We start from the raw sequence: 13281 nt of genomic DNA, 5'->3' as shown, positions 1-13281 counted from the left end.
GTCACTTGGCGGGCGCTGAGCCTGCTGGACTGGATCTGGCTAGTGTGCCCAGTTCTAGGGCTTGGATGCAACTCTGCTGTGCCACCCTAGGCATGCCATCAAGTCCCCCAGTCTAGTAGTCGTACCATTGCAGTGCTAGTTATGGTGTTTTGGACTTAACTGAATGACGTGTGCTCGTTTTTCTTTATCCGTCGCTCCGTTTTTAATGGTGACGTGACTGTTGGCAGTTACCTCATCACATCAGTCATTTAAATGTCCCGCCTCTTCTTCTTCTTTAAGAGGGTCTTTGCACAGTTTCTTTTGCTTCCTCTGTTCTTCTTTTCTTTTCGTGTTCATTCTTTTTTCCCTCTTATGGCTAATCTTCCTGGGATCGTCCCTTCTTCTGCCGAGTATCAAAAATTAGAGGTCATGTATGGCTTATCCTCCTTAGAAGGTGTGGAATTTCCCTCTGCTGGCTCTAGTATCTCTTCTCCCCCCCCCCCCCATTGAAAAATTGGGGTTTTCCTAAAAACCCTAGATGCTGGCATACGATTGCCTCTGACAGATTTCCAAGAGGAGGTTCTTCAGAAGGATGGTTTTAGTCTTCAGATGTTGACCCCTAACGCTGTTAACAAAGTGGTTTCCTTCGAGATGATCTGTAGAGCCAATGGGTATGTTCCCGACTATTTCGTTTTCAAGTTCTTTTTCCGGTTCTGCCTTACCGGTGACAAGTGTACTTTTTCGGCCCGTCGAGAGGGGCATGCCTTAGTTCTTGATGGGCGTACCCCCAAGAATTGGCAAGACAAGTGGTTATGGGTGAATCAGGAAATGGTTGGGAGTGGTCGTTACCGTGCCAATACTTTCGCCAATACTGTCCCCAAGCTCTTTCCTCCTGGAGGCGGCGTGGCAACATGGCATTGTTCTACTCCGTCGTTGATGGTGAGTTTCGCATTCACTATCTTTATTTTACTTTTGGTGTTTCTTTTAACCGCCACCATGTGACTTGCATTTCATTCTACTTTTCTTTAGGTGTTGAGTCTTCCTTATCCATGGATGAGGTATTTCGTGTGGTGGATCTGTTCAAGCATCTTCCCCCTCCTCGTCGGGCAGATCGTCTCAACACCCCTACTCCTCCAGTCCCTCCAGCGGGCTCGTCGGCGCCTGGGGGAGATCCGTTGTTTGCCCGCCCAATTTCCTCTGTTATGCCAACGGGTGGTGTTTCTTCCTCTTCCCCGGAGGACTGTGAGGACAGCAAAGAGGGTATTATTGCTGACGTTCGGCGAATGCAGGCGAAAACAGAAGGCTATGCAAACGATGGGTGAGCCGGTGACTGGCGCTCCTCCCCCCCCCCCAAGGGAGTGCATACTAGGCGCAGCTTTTCTCGCCTGCTGAGCTCGATGAGTTCCACGCCAGTAAACTCCACCTCTGCTGGCGTGGTTGTGATTCCCGATGATGACGTGCAACATACTGAGGGGGTCAAAAGGGAGACTAAACAGCCCGGTCTTTCAGATTTTTCTTCAATCCCTTCTCCAAGTGCTCCGTTTGTCCCCTCCAAGCTTTCTTCCCCAAAAGGCTTCAACCCCCCCGGGCTAGTTACAGTTTCCACAGATGCTGGCCCCGGTGATGGATCTTCTAGGTCGGTGGTTTTTGTGCCATCTTGGGATCTTCGCAACGATTCTCGTCTTTCTGTTCGTGCCAATGCCTTGGAGTTCTTGTGTCATGCCTTCCCTCCAGCTGCAGTGGGGGATATGGATGCGATGGGTAGCCCTGCCCTTTCTCACAACATGGCTTATGCTGCGGCGCAAGCGATGTTCTATCTTGTTGCAGGTTCCTGGCGCATCCATAGCCTTGGTGAGATGGAGGACGCTCATGCCACCTGCGGGTCACGTGTGGCAAGCCTGGAGCACCTTCTGGATGAGCTTGGCGATGATCTTTGCTCCACCGAAAAGAAATGTGAATTGCTGGCATCTGAGAAGAATGTTCTTGATGAGGCTAGGGCTGCATTAGAGGCCAAGGTTGATTCTCTCACTCAAATGAATGAAGGCTTAATGATCCAGGTTGAAAGTCTCGAGCGTGACGTCGTTGACCGTGACAAGCTTGTGTCGTCGCTGCAAGCAGATGTGTGTGCTGTTCGTCGAGATTTGGATTCGCTGCTGCGAATTGGTGTTGAGCGTATCATAAGCTGATAGAGCATCCTGACTTTACCAATGCTGTCAGTCTTATCCGCCATGCTGCATATGTGGTCGGCGTTGAATCTGTCCGGAAAAATTTAAGTGGTGCTGAAAGTGGGGAGGCGGGTGCTAGTTCGCTGTTTGTCGGGCCTGTGGTTAGCGTAAGTGATGCTCTCTTATCCTTTGCTAGTTTGGATCACGCAGGCCTGTTGGGTCTGGGAGAGATGGGTATTGATGGTTTGCGAGAGTTGTGTTTCCTTTGGTTTTGAGGGCACTCCTGAGGATGCTGCGAGTCGTGAAATTGTGCTTGTGAATGAGATTGGTGTGGGAGGGAATGGTAAAGATTGTGGTGCTAGTGGTGATGGTCGAGCAGGTGCTGGAGATGGTGATGGTCGAGCAGGTGTTGGAGGTGGCGATGTTGATGAGGTGGCAGATGAAAGGGAAGCTTCTGATGGGTTTGCTGGGAAAGTGAGTGCGGATGATGTTGTGGAGGGGGCTGTGGTTGGTGATAAGTCTGTTGGTGATGGTTCGAAGCCGTAATATTTCCTTATTTTCTTTGGTCTATGTGCTTTGCTTTGCAATGGTTGAATTGCCCAGAACAATGTTTTTTCTTTTATATGTATGTGTTTGATATGCACTAAGCATTATCTATTATCTCCTTTTGTGTTTTGTGCTTGGCTTATTCGTTTATTGCCTATTGCTCAAGATGTGCCAAATATTTTGCCTTGTTTGTTATTATTGACACGCTAAGTGTTCACATTGAGTGCGCTTAGCACTCATCATTCAATCGTTGGAGATTATTACACTAAGTATGAGACATAAGCAATTGCATTACTATTTAACCGCGGGTTTTTTAAATACACTGAGTATTAAGCTCATGTCGCTTATGCATGAAATTTTATATATGTCGAGTACTAAACTCATGCCTTTAAATATAAGAATACACTGAGTATCAATTCTCATGTCACTTAGCATGGAAAAATGTACTCTAAGTACTTCTAAGGTGCAATATACTCAATGGGATATCAACCAACTAGAGTTACATCTATCCTCTTCCTTAGAAAAATATTTCTTTAGGTTCCTAGCATTCCGTGTTCTTGGAATGGGTCTTCCTTCCATCGTCTCTAACACATATGCCCCGGTCCTGTTTGCCTCTGTGACCCTGTATGTGCCTTCCCACGTTGGGCCTAGCTTTCCCTAGGTCTGTGCCCGACTGGCCTCATTTTTCCTCAAAACATACTCGCCCACTTTGAAGGCCTTCTCCTTTACCCTTTGGTTGTAATACCTTTATGTTGCATGCTTATACGCAGCTTGGCGTACTCCCGACTCTTCGCGCTTCTCCTCTAGGATATCTAAGTTTATCCTCAGGCCTTGTACGTTGCTTTCCTCAACTTGGTTGGCCACCCTTAGCGTATTCACTGCCACTTCCATGGGGAGCATGGCTTCGGTCCCATATGTCAAGCTGAAAGGGGTTTCCTTTGTGCTTTTCCGTGGTGTAGTCCTGTATGACCATAGCACCATTGGTATCTCCTCTGCCCAATTCCCTTTTGCTTTGCCCAACCTCTTTTTGATCCCATTGACAATGGTTCGGTTGGACACCTCCGTTTGACCGTTCGCTTGAGGGTGTGCCACCGATGTGAAGCGTTGGCTTATTCCTTTGGCAGTGCACCGTTCTCTGAATGGGTTCTTAGCGAATTGCAAACCATTGTCGCTGATGAGAACCTTAGGTGTTCCAAATCTTGTCATGATGTTTTTCCACACAAGTTTTATCATGTGCCTCCCAGATATGCATGCCAGTGGCTCAGCTTCAATCCACTTTGTGAAGTAATCCACGGCTACCACCATATATTTCAGCTTCCCTGGTGCTTCTGGGAATGGACCCACTATGTCTATGCCCCACTGGTAGAAAGGCCATGGGCTGGATATGTTGCTTAGCGGCGCCGGGGGTTTCGCCTGGACTGGGGCGTAAGACTGACACTCCTCACATTTCTTGGTTACTTTATAACGCGTCTTGATGTATCGTCGGCCAGTATACCCCTATTCGTAGCACCTTTCCTGTCAAAGCCCTCGCTCCTTCGTGTGCGCCTACCTGCCCTGAGTGTACTTCTTGCAATATCTCTCTCCCCTTGGCTTGATCTAAACATTTTAGCCATGGAGACGTGAACCCCTTCTTGTACAACTCCCCGTTCACCATTGCGTATGAGGGCGCCTTTATACGTATTTTTCTGGCTTCGTCATGGTCTTCCGGCAACACCCCTCTCTGGAGGTATTCCCGTAACGGCGTCATCCATGTGGGTCCTGCGGGGGTCAGGATGTTCACCTGCTGTTCATCAATGCTTCTCTCCCGGAGCACCTCCACTAAAACTTTCTTTGACAGGTGGTCGAAACAAGTGGACGCTAGCTTGCACAAAGCGTCTGACCTCTTATTCTCACTTCTGGGTATCTGCTTGATTGTAAATTGGTCGAATGATCCTACCAGTTGCTTTACCATCTTTACATACCTTCCCATTATTTGGTCTATTACCTGAAAACTCCCATTGACTTGGTTCGCTGCTAACCTTGAGTCGGTTAGTGTTGTTACAGCTTTCGCACCCATCTGTTTGGCGAGTCGCAATCCTGCGAGTAGTGCCTCATACTATGCCTCGTTGTTCGATGTACGGAAGTCGAAGCGGAGGGCGTAGGTTACCTCTTTTCCTTCTGGACTAGTTTGGATCAGCCCCACCCCAGATCCTTCCCTGCTGGACGCTCCGTTCGTGTACAAGGTCTATGAACCATCGCCAGTAGGGGCCTCTTCAACTACCCACACCTTTTCTTTTGCCGGATTCCCTCCGTCAGGAATTTCTAGTAAGAAATCAGCCAACGCCTGCCCTTTGATACTTGTTCTCGGGCGGTAGTTTATGTCGTGCTCTCCCAGTTCAATTGCCCACTTGGCCAGCCGACCCGACGTCTCCGGCTTAAGCAAGATCTGTTTAATGGGGTAGCTTGTGAGTACCTCGATTTGATGTGCCTGGAAGTATCGCCTTAATCGTCTCGCAGCGTAAATAAGTGCCAGCACCAATTTTTCCAGTGTGGGATAATCGAGTTCTGGCCCTTGCAGCGATCTGCTAACAAAGTATATCGGTCTATGCTCTCCTTCCCTTTCCACAGCCAATATCGATGATATCGCTTCCCCTAACGTCGATAGATACACTTGTAATGTTTCTCCCGGGATAGGGGTTGCCAGGGTCGGCAGCTTGTGCAGTGCCTCCTTGATTCTCTAGAGCGCCTTTTCAGCTTCATTCATCCACTGGAAATTGTTTTTCTCGATGCATCCCTTTAAGGTGTGGAACAGTGGCATAGCCTTGTCAGCAAATTTTGAGATGAACCTACTTAGAGCAGTGAGCTTCTCGTTCAGACCTTGTGCATCTCTAAGAGAGTTTGGGGTTGGCGTCTCGATGAACTCGTCGACCTTGATCGGGCTGGGCTGGACGCCTTGTCTAGTAACATAGTAACCCAAGAATTGGCCCTCTTCCACTCCAAACGTGCATTTGGCTGGGTTTAGTTTCATCTTGGTTACCTCTAATGTTTTGAAAGTCTCTTCGATGTCTTGCAGCATTTTTTCTTCATTTGGGCTCTTGATCACCATATCATCTACATATACCTCAATATTCCTTCCAATTTGCTTCGCGAATATTGAGTCCACTAGCCGTTGGTATGTCGCCCCTGCGTTCTTTAACCCGAAAGGCATCTCGGTGTAGCAGAATGTGCCATGGTCTGTATAGAAGGTTATTTTCTCTTCGTCTTCGTTGCTCATCAATATCTGGTGATATCATTTGTATGTGTCCAAGAAGCATTTTAGCTTGTATCCCTATAGCGACTCTACCTTCTGATCGATTTTTGGGAGTGGGTAGCAATCCTTAGGGCATGCCTTGTTTAGATCAGAAAAGTCGATGCACATGCGCCACGACCCATCCTGCTTATGGACCATAACTGGGTTTGCGATCCATGTTGGGAACGTCGCCTCCCTTACTATTCCGGCCTCCGTCAGCTTAGACACTTCTACATTGATCGCCATGTGACGGTCTCCTCCTTGTACCCTTTTCTTCTGCTTAACCTCTTTCACCCCCGGTTTTATCATCATCTTATGTTCAATGACCTTCCTTTCTACCCCCACCATATCCGTGGGGGTCCAAGCAAATACATGTTTGTAGCATTTGAGCAGGTCAACCAGTGCTCTTCTTGTGTGGCTTGGGAGGTCGCTTCCAACATCGATCGGCTGATCGGGATATCCCTCATTGATTACCTCCTTCCTTTTTTCCGGACTTCCCCTGGGCCTCTTGGGCCCTTTGGTTATTTCTGATGGCTTCATAATCGTATAGCACCGCAATTCTCTGGGCGGAGTGGCCAAAATCGTGGCTTCGCCCTTTGGTGTGTCGAATTTCATGATCCCATGCATGGTTCAAGGTACGACCCCTAGCTTCAAGAGGGCGGTCCTTCCCAAGATGATGTTGTGTTCCGCCGAGTGCCGAATGACCACAAAGTCTATCAGGGCGGCCTTCTTTTGCTGCTTGTCGTGGCTAGTGATTGTTAAGGGGAGGTGGATTGTGCCCAACGGCCATAGGCTGTGGCCGGTGAATCCCACTAGCCTACCCGTCGTAGGTCGCAAATTGTCTTTCCAGCGATCCGGGAGAAGCCGAAAGCAATGCTCATATATGATGTTTGCTGAGCTCCCGGTGTCAACATAGACCCTATGGATAGTCACGTCTTTGATGGATGCCTGTATTATCAGAGGGTTGTCGCCCTTCCAACCGTCTGGCGGAGGATTCTGTATGGAGAACGTGAGCGCGCGTGCTGGCGATTTAACAATGATTTGCTCTCCTTGCTGTTCCTCCCTACTTCTTTTGCTGCGTATCATGAATATCTCCTTCGGCTGAACTCCTTCGCGGGATGGATCCTTGGCGTTCTCAACATCGAATTTGGCGTGTAGGCTTCGCGGGATGGACCCTTGGCGTTCTCACCAGGTCTCCCTTAAGTTGTTTCTCCTCCATCTCCTTTTTTAGCACCGAACAACTAGCTGTATCATGCGTTTTGCTTTTGTGGTATTCACAGTACCGACTCTTAGACGAATTGGTTGGCTGCTGTTTCTCAGACACTGCATATACTACTGGGCGGCGACCCCGTCTGTCGTTTTTAATAAATGGTCGGAAACGCGGTGATGGTCTTCTTTCTTGGCCATAGTATCGTCCTCCCCCTCGGGAGTCCGTGTGGGTCGGGTGGTGATGTCTAGTCGCCATAGCCTTCAAGTAGGCCTGCCTGGCTGCCTCACCCTCTTCCTGCCGTAGGTACCGCTCCACTCTTTCTTTCAACTCAGCTCGTTTTAGAGGATTCTTTCCCATGAGTTTTTGCGAGAGGGGCCCACGAAGGAGTCCCCATGTGAAAGCACCTGCGATGAGCCCTTCGTCATGCCCCGGTACATCCAGCGTAGCGTTTATGAACCTTGTAATGTATTCTCGAACAGTCTCCCCCTCCCTTTGTTTGCAGCCTATAATTGAATGAGAATCGCCTTTGTATTTACGTAGCTGCATGAAGTTGGTGAGGAAGAGGTATTTGAGCTGAGCGAAGTTTGAAATGCTGCCCGATTGTAGCGTTTTGAACCATGTGCCGGCGTTGCCATCGAGCGTCGTCGGGAAGTATGTGCACCAAAACTTCTCGTTAAGTTTCAACGACGTCATCCTCCATTCATACGTATCAATGTGGCTATCTGGTTCGGTGGTTCCATTGTACGTTTTAAGTGTCGGGAGCTTCGCATTGTTTGGTATTTCATAATCCAGCAGCTCTTTAACGAACGGAGATGTTACACTCCTGGAAAAATGATCCTGGTTTGGAGCAGTTGACGTCCCTTGCTGGTATTGCGAACTCATTCCATGCTATAGGGCCGTAAGGTAGCTTAGGCTTGGTCCATAAAAGGGGTATGGCTGGAATGGTAACTAGAGGGGATGGCTAGTGGAGAAAGGGTGCATGGACGTAACAGGGTTGATCATTATCGGCTGTTCTAAGCTGTTGTTCGGAGGAATAGTCGGTCTAGTCCATGCTCCGACCGTTGGGTATACGGGTGGTGAGTTGTTCATCATGATTTGCGCCAATGGTGGTAATAGTGTTGCAGAATTCTCTCCACCAGTCGTCTGGAACGATGTAGGTGTTACAAACGACAGTGAAAGGTAGAAAATGTGGCTCGATGGAGGTGCAGTTGAGTGGACTGTCCGCGTCTGTTGCAGCAGAGGCGCAAAGAAAGGTGGCGTCTGAAGCTGTGTGGGCGAAAGTAGCTCCACCGGAGTTGCTCTTTGCTGAGAAGACAACGGTTGCGAAATATTTCCGGCGGCTGTTGTAGAACTTCCTTCACCCAAAACTGGCCTATTAGTCGCTGTAGGCGGTGGCGTTTCGTCCAACGTCGCCATGGGACGTATGGGACTAGCTGGTTGTCCCTTGCTACCGTTGGATGCCATTGATGCTTTATTTCGTGCTTTTGTTTGTGTTCTTCGTCTCACAAACGGATGGCGCCAAATGATGGAACCTTGCTCTTGATGAGACCTCGCTTCTGACTCTGGGATGGTTCCTTCTTGGTTGCCTGGATGTATCTGCAAGATCACAAAGAACAAGGGTCGTCAGCCGCTTCCCGGGAGGACTTCCCGGGAGAACTATCCGACGGTCAAGTTAAGATGGCTTTAGGGTTTGTGTTTGTTCTTTCTAAATCGGTTGGGGAGCTTACCTCGCTAGTATGAGAGTGCGTCCTTTTATACGTAGCGCCCCTGCCTGGTCCGTACCAGACAGGATCACTTTTTTGGGGAGACAGGATCAGAGGAGCTGATTGGAGGGTCATGCGCCTTCCACTGTTAGAGCGCTCTCATTGGCTTTGACGGTAATGCTCTGATCCCACTGTTTGTCTCCTGGCCGTACTTTTGTCTTGGAGTGAAGAGCATTACTTGGTGGGCGCGAGCCTTTCGCCTGGGCGTTCTGCTCCCGGGGGCGCCAGCGGGCGCTAAGCCTGTTGGGCTGGATCTGGATGGTGTGCCCGGTTCTAGGGCTTGGATGCAACTCTGTTGTGCTGCCCAAGGCATGCCATCAGTCGTCATGGGACATATGGGACGAATTGGTCGTCCCTCACTACCGTTGGAGGCCATTGATGCTTGCTTTCGTGCTTTTGTTTGTGTTTTTCGTCGCACAAACGGATGGTACCAAATGATGGAACCTTGTCTCGGATGAGACCTTACTTCTGACTCTGGGATGAGATCTTCTTGGTTGCCTGATTATAACTGCAAGATTACAAAGAACAAGGGCCGTCAGCCGCTTCCCGGGAGAACACTCCGACGGTCAAGTTAGGATGACTTTAGGGTTTGTGTTTGTTCTCTCAAGATCGTTTAGAGAGCTTACCTCGCTGGTCTTGTGTGCACATCCTTTTATACCTAGCGCTCCTGCCTGGTCTGTACCAGACATGATCACTTTTGGAAGAGACAAGGTCAGAGGCACTGATTGGAGGGTCGTGCGCCCTCAACCGCTAGAGCGCTCTCATTGGCTCCGACGGTAATGCTCTAATCCTGCCCTTTGTCTCCTGACCGTATCTTTTGTCTTGGAGCAAGGAGCGTTACTTGGTGGGCGCGAGCCTTCCGCCTGTCCGTTTCGCTCCCGGGGGCGCCAGCGGGCGCTGAGCCTGCTGGGCTGAGCCTGGCTAGTGTGCCCGACTCTAGGGCTTGGACGCGGTTCTGCTGTGCTGCCCTAGGCACACCATCACTTATAATCAGTGAAAATTTTGCATTTAGTACCATAAAGATAGTTCCTCCCTATCTTTAGGGCGAATACTACCAGTGCCAACTCCCGATTATGAGTGGGGTAGTTCTTTTCATGCTCCTTTAATTGCCTCAATGCATACACTATTACTTCATCCCTTTGGGTTAGAATACAACCTAACCCAAATTCTTTAATAACGAACGCGATACTTCTATTGATCTCTTTGATCATCCTTTACATCGATTTGACTTAAGTCAACTACTACATCGAACTTGGTTCTCTAAACCACATAACAAACTTATCGTAGTCGGACTCAATTTGATATGACCACTAGGGTCAGAATAAAAATCATCTTCTTAGTCATTACCGAAACGATGGTAACGACAGACTAGAATAAGACGGAATCAATTACGAGTTCCTTGGTAACCTTGGGACTTTCCCTGATCCAAGTGTGAGTTCTGTGCTTCCAGTAGTATAGATCTCTACTACTATTCACACCTACTCATACTCATCCCAAGTACGGTCTCGCAATCCCCAAGTCCTAAAATCACAAAACAATTTAACACATACAAATGTGTCCAATTAATCATAAAAGTTTCCTAGACTCTACTAGGACTTCTTCCATGCGTATCTTTAGTCATCAATTCTATTCAACTTGGTTGGTGATGGAAATTCCAAATGATGGGACAACTTCAGGAATTACACCAATCATTCCATCATCCTACCAATCGAAGGTGTACTTCAGACGTACCATACTCCTCTAAACGTTTCATTATTTTATCAAACATATTCTAAGACAAGATACCACTCTTACAATATCTTCTGATAGGTATAATTCACTATCATAAGCTTTTCATTTCTTCCATCTACTCAATTCTCTATGAGTCTTCACCATAACGTTTTGTACACCCAAGCAGACGTTCGATCTACCAAGCGAGAATTTAAGACAAGAAAGCTTTATTTACGATAAACGTATAAATTTCAAAACAATTTTTTTTCGCATTTTATAAAAACATATTTCATTTAATATTCATAAAAACATCAATGTTTGAAACTCAATCCCTGCCATATAAAAATCCCAAGATCTCATAACATAAAAATCTCGTGTGTGTGTACTGATCAAGCCAGCGCCTTCCCACGGTCATCACTAGTACCTGAAACAAATAACACCAAACACTGTAAGCACAAAGCTTAATGAGTTCCCCAAAATACCACACATAACACATATTAGCCACTCGAGGCTATAACTTTGTGGGTCCGTGGACCCTACTCTGTGAACCCTATGGTTTTATCTCTGTGAACCTTCCGGTTCCAACTCTATAAACATGCACAGCATAAATCACATAGAAATAATGCAGTTCAACACATAACATATAGCATACAAATACTCTGTCACATAACTCTGATTACCTACTCAAGGTAAAGTATAGTGAGAAGACTCACCTCGCGTATCTCGATAACTTGCCAATCCCGGAAATCACTCGCGCTCAATCCCCCGAGCTTGAATCCCCCTATAACACAATATATCTCTAATTAATACTTTCACAACTAAGGTTGACTAACCCTATCAAGTCAACACTGGTCAACTATGGTCAATGGTCAACGGTCAACTTTGACCGGACTCGGCGAGTGCACTAGAGCGACTCGGCGAGTCTATACATGTTCACTAACTCCCTTGGATCCTCTCTTGACACGTCGAGTACTTCCCTAACTTGACGACTTCCACCTGGCATGAATCGCGGGGCCACCACGACTCAACTCGCCGAGTCTCAAGAACAACTCGGCGAGTTCCGACTTGACTCAACCCCCTATTGACTCTCCCTGACTCACTGGGTCATCCCCCAACCCGGCGAGTCTACTCGCCGAACAATTTACGTGAAACCCCAACCCTACTCGCCGAGTCTCAAGAACAACTCGGCGAGTTCACGCCATGCACAAACTCTATTGACCTTCTGAGGTCAGATTTGCTTTCCCAAACCATAGATCTGGCCTTCCCAAGCATGAATGTCACGTAAAGTTCGAAACTTGATGCTTGTATAAACCCCACAAGGCATCAAAAGGAGATTTGGTCCCAAAAATGACAACCTAGGTCCAATAAGTCCATAATAACCCAAAAAGCTCGAAGGGTTAGGGTCTCTGGACCTCTTTGAGTCCAGAACCAAGGCACAAACTCGAAGAGGGACCATTTGCTTCACATAATCACTCTCCAAAAGGTTAGAAAACCCTAACTCTAAAGATCAACCCTAAAACTGAAGGAGGTTCGAACTATTACCTCAAAATGAAGCCTCTGGACTCTGGATCTGCTGGAATCTCACCTCCCCCTTGCTCTTGCCACCTTCTTCTTGCTAAACAAGGAATACAAAGGCCCAAAAGTGACTTCCTCTCTCCCAAAACGATTTAGCTCTCTTAGGGTTCTCTCAAGGGACTGGTATCCGCAATGGGAGGCTATAAGTGCCCTTAAATAGGCTCCAAACCCGGGTAATTAGGGTTTCATTAAACAGCGTGCACTCGCCGAGTCCACTTTTGGACTCGTCAAGTCCAGACGCGAACCCGTGCCCATAGCCACGATCATACTCGACGAGTTTGAGCTCCAACTCACCGAGTCTCCTCACAAATCACCAAAATTATAAGAATGAATAATGCATGGGATTCCGGGTTGTTACGATTATCCCCCACTAGAACTAGACTTCGCCCTCGAAGTCTCGCTCTGCAAATAACTCCGGATGCTGCTCACGCATCTCACGCTCCGGCTCCCAAGTCATCTCGGACCCTTTCCGATGCTGCCACTGAACCAAAACCAAGAGTACCTCCTTGTTCCTCAGAACCTTGATTTTCCGATCTCTGATTGCCACTGGTCTCTCAGCATAATTCAGGCTCGCATCCACCTGAATATCCTCTAATGGAACCACTGCCGACTCATCTGCTATACACTTCCGCAATTGCGACACGTGGAAAGTGTCGTGAATCTGCCCCAACTCTGCTGGCAATTCCAAATGATAGGCTACCCTGCCTACCCTCGTGACCACTCGAAATGGGCCAATATATCGGGGCCCCAACTTGCCCCTCTTCCGGAATCGAATCACTCCTTTCCAAGGAGAGACCTTTAGGAGCACAAAGTCGCCGACCTAAAACTCAAGCTCGGACCGGCGTCTGTCCGCATAACTCTTCTGACGACTCTGAGCGGTCAACAACCTCTGTCTGACCTGCTGGATCTGCTCTATCATCTGAAGCACGATCTCTGTACTGCCCATCACACGGTGTCCGACCTCTCCCCAGCAAATGGGGGTCCGACACCTCCTCCCATACAACAGCTCAAAGGGCGGCATACCAATGCTCGAATGATGGTTGTTGTTGTAGGAAAACTCTGCCA

General features: G+C 48.1%; 2 protein-coding genes across 2 annotated transcripts; both read right to left on the bottom strand.

The window, feature by feature from the left end:
* Window positions 1-4149: 4149 nt before the first annotated feature.
* LOC145099311 (uncharacterized) lies at window positions 4150-4746 on the bottom strand. Its single transcript, XM_079036897.1, has one exon. The coding sequence runs from the start codon at window positions 4744-4746 to the stop codon at window positions 4150-4152; it is 597 nt and encodes a 198-aa protein (XP_078893023.1).
* A 2347-nt stretch (window positions 4747-7093) lies between these two features.
* LOC145099310 (uncharacterized) lies at window positions 7094-8050 on the bottom strand. Its single transcript, XM_079036895.1, has one exon. It carries the CDS (start codon window positions 8048-8050, stop codon window positions 7094-7096), a length of 957 nt encoding a protein of 318 aa, XP_078893021.1.
* Window positions 8051-13281: the final 5231 nt, after the last annotated feature.

This window comes from Lactuca serriola, chromosome 4 (assembly GCF_051521515.1).
Source record: "Lactuca serriola cultivar US96UC23 chromosome 4, Lser_US96UC23_V15, whole genome shotgun sequence".
Taxonomy (NCBI): Eukaryota; Viridiplantae; Streptophyta; class Magnoliopsida; order Asterales; family Asteraceae; genus Lactuca; species Lactuca serriola.
The sequence above is the reverse complement of the archived record's forward strand: the minus strand, read 5'-3'. Positions and strand labels throughout refer to the sequence as shown.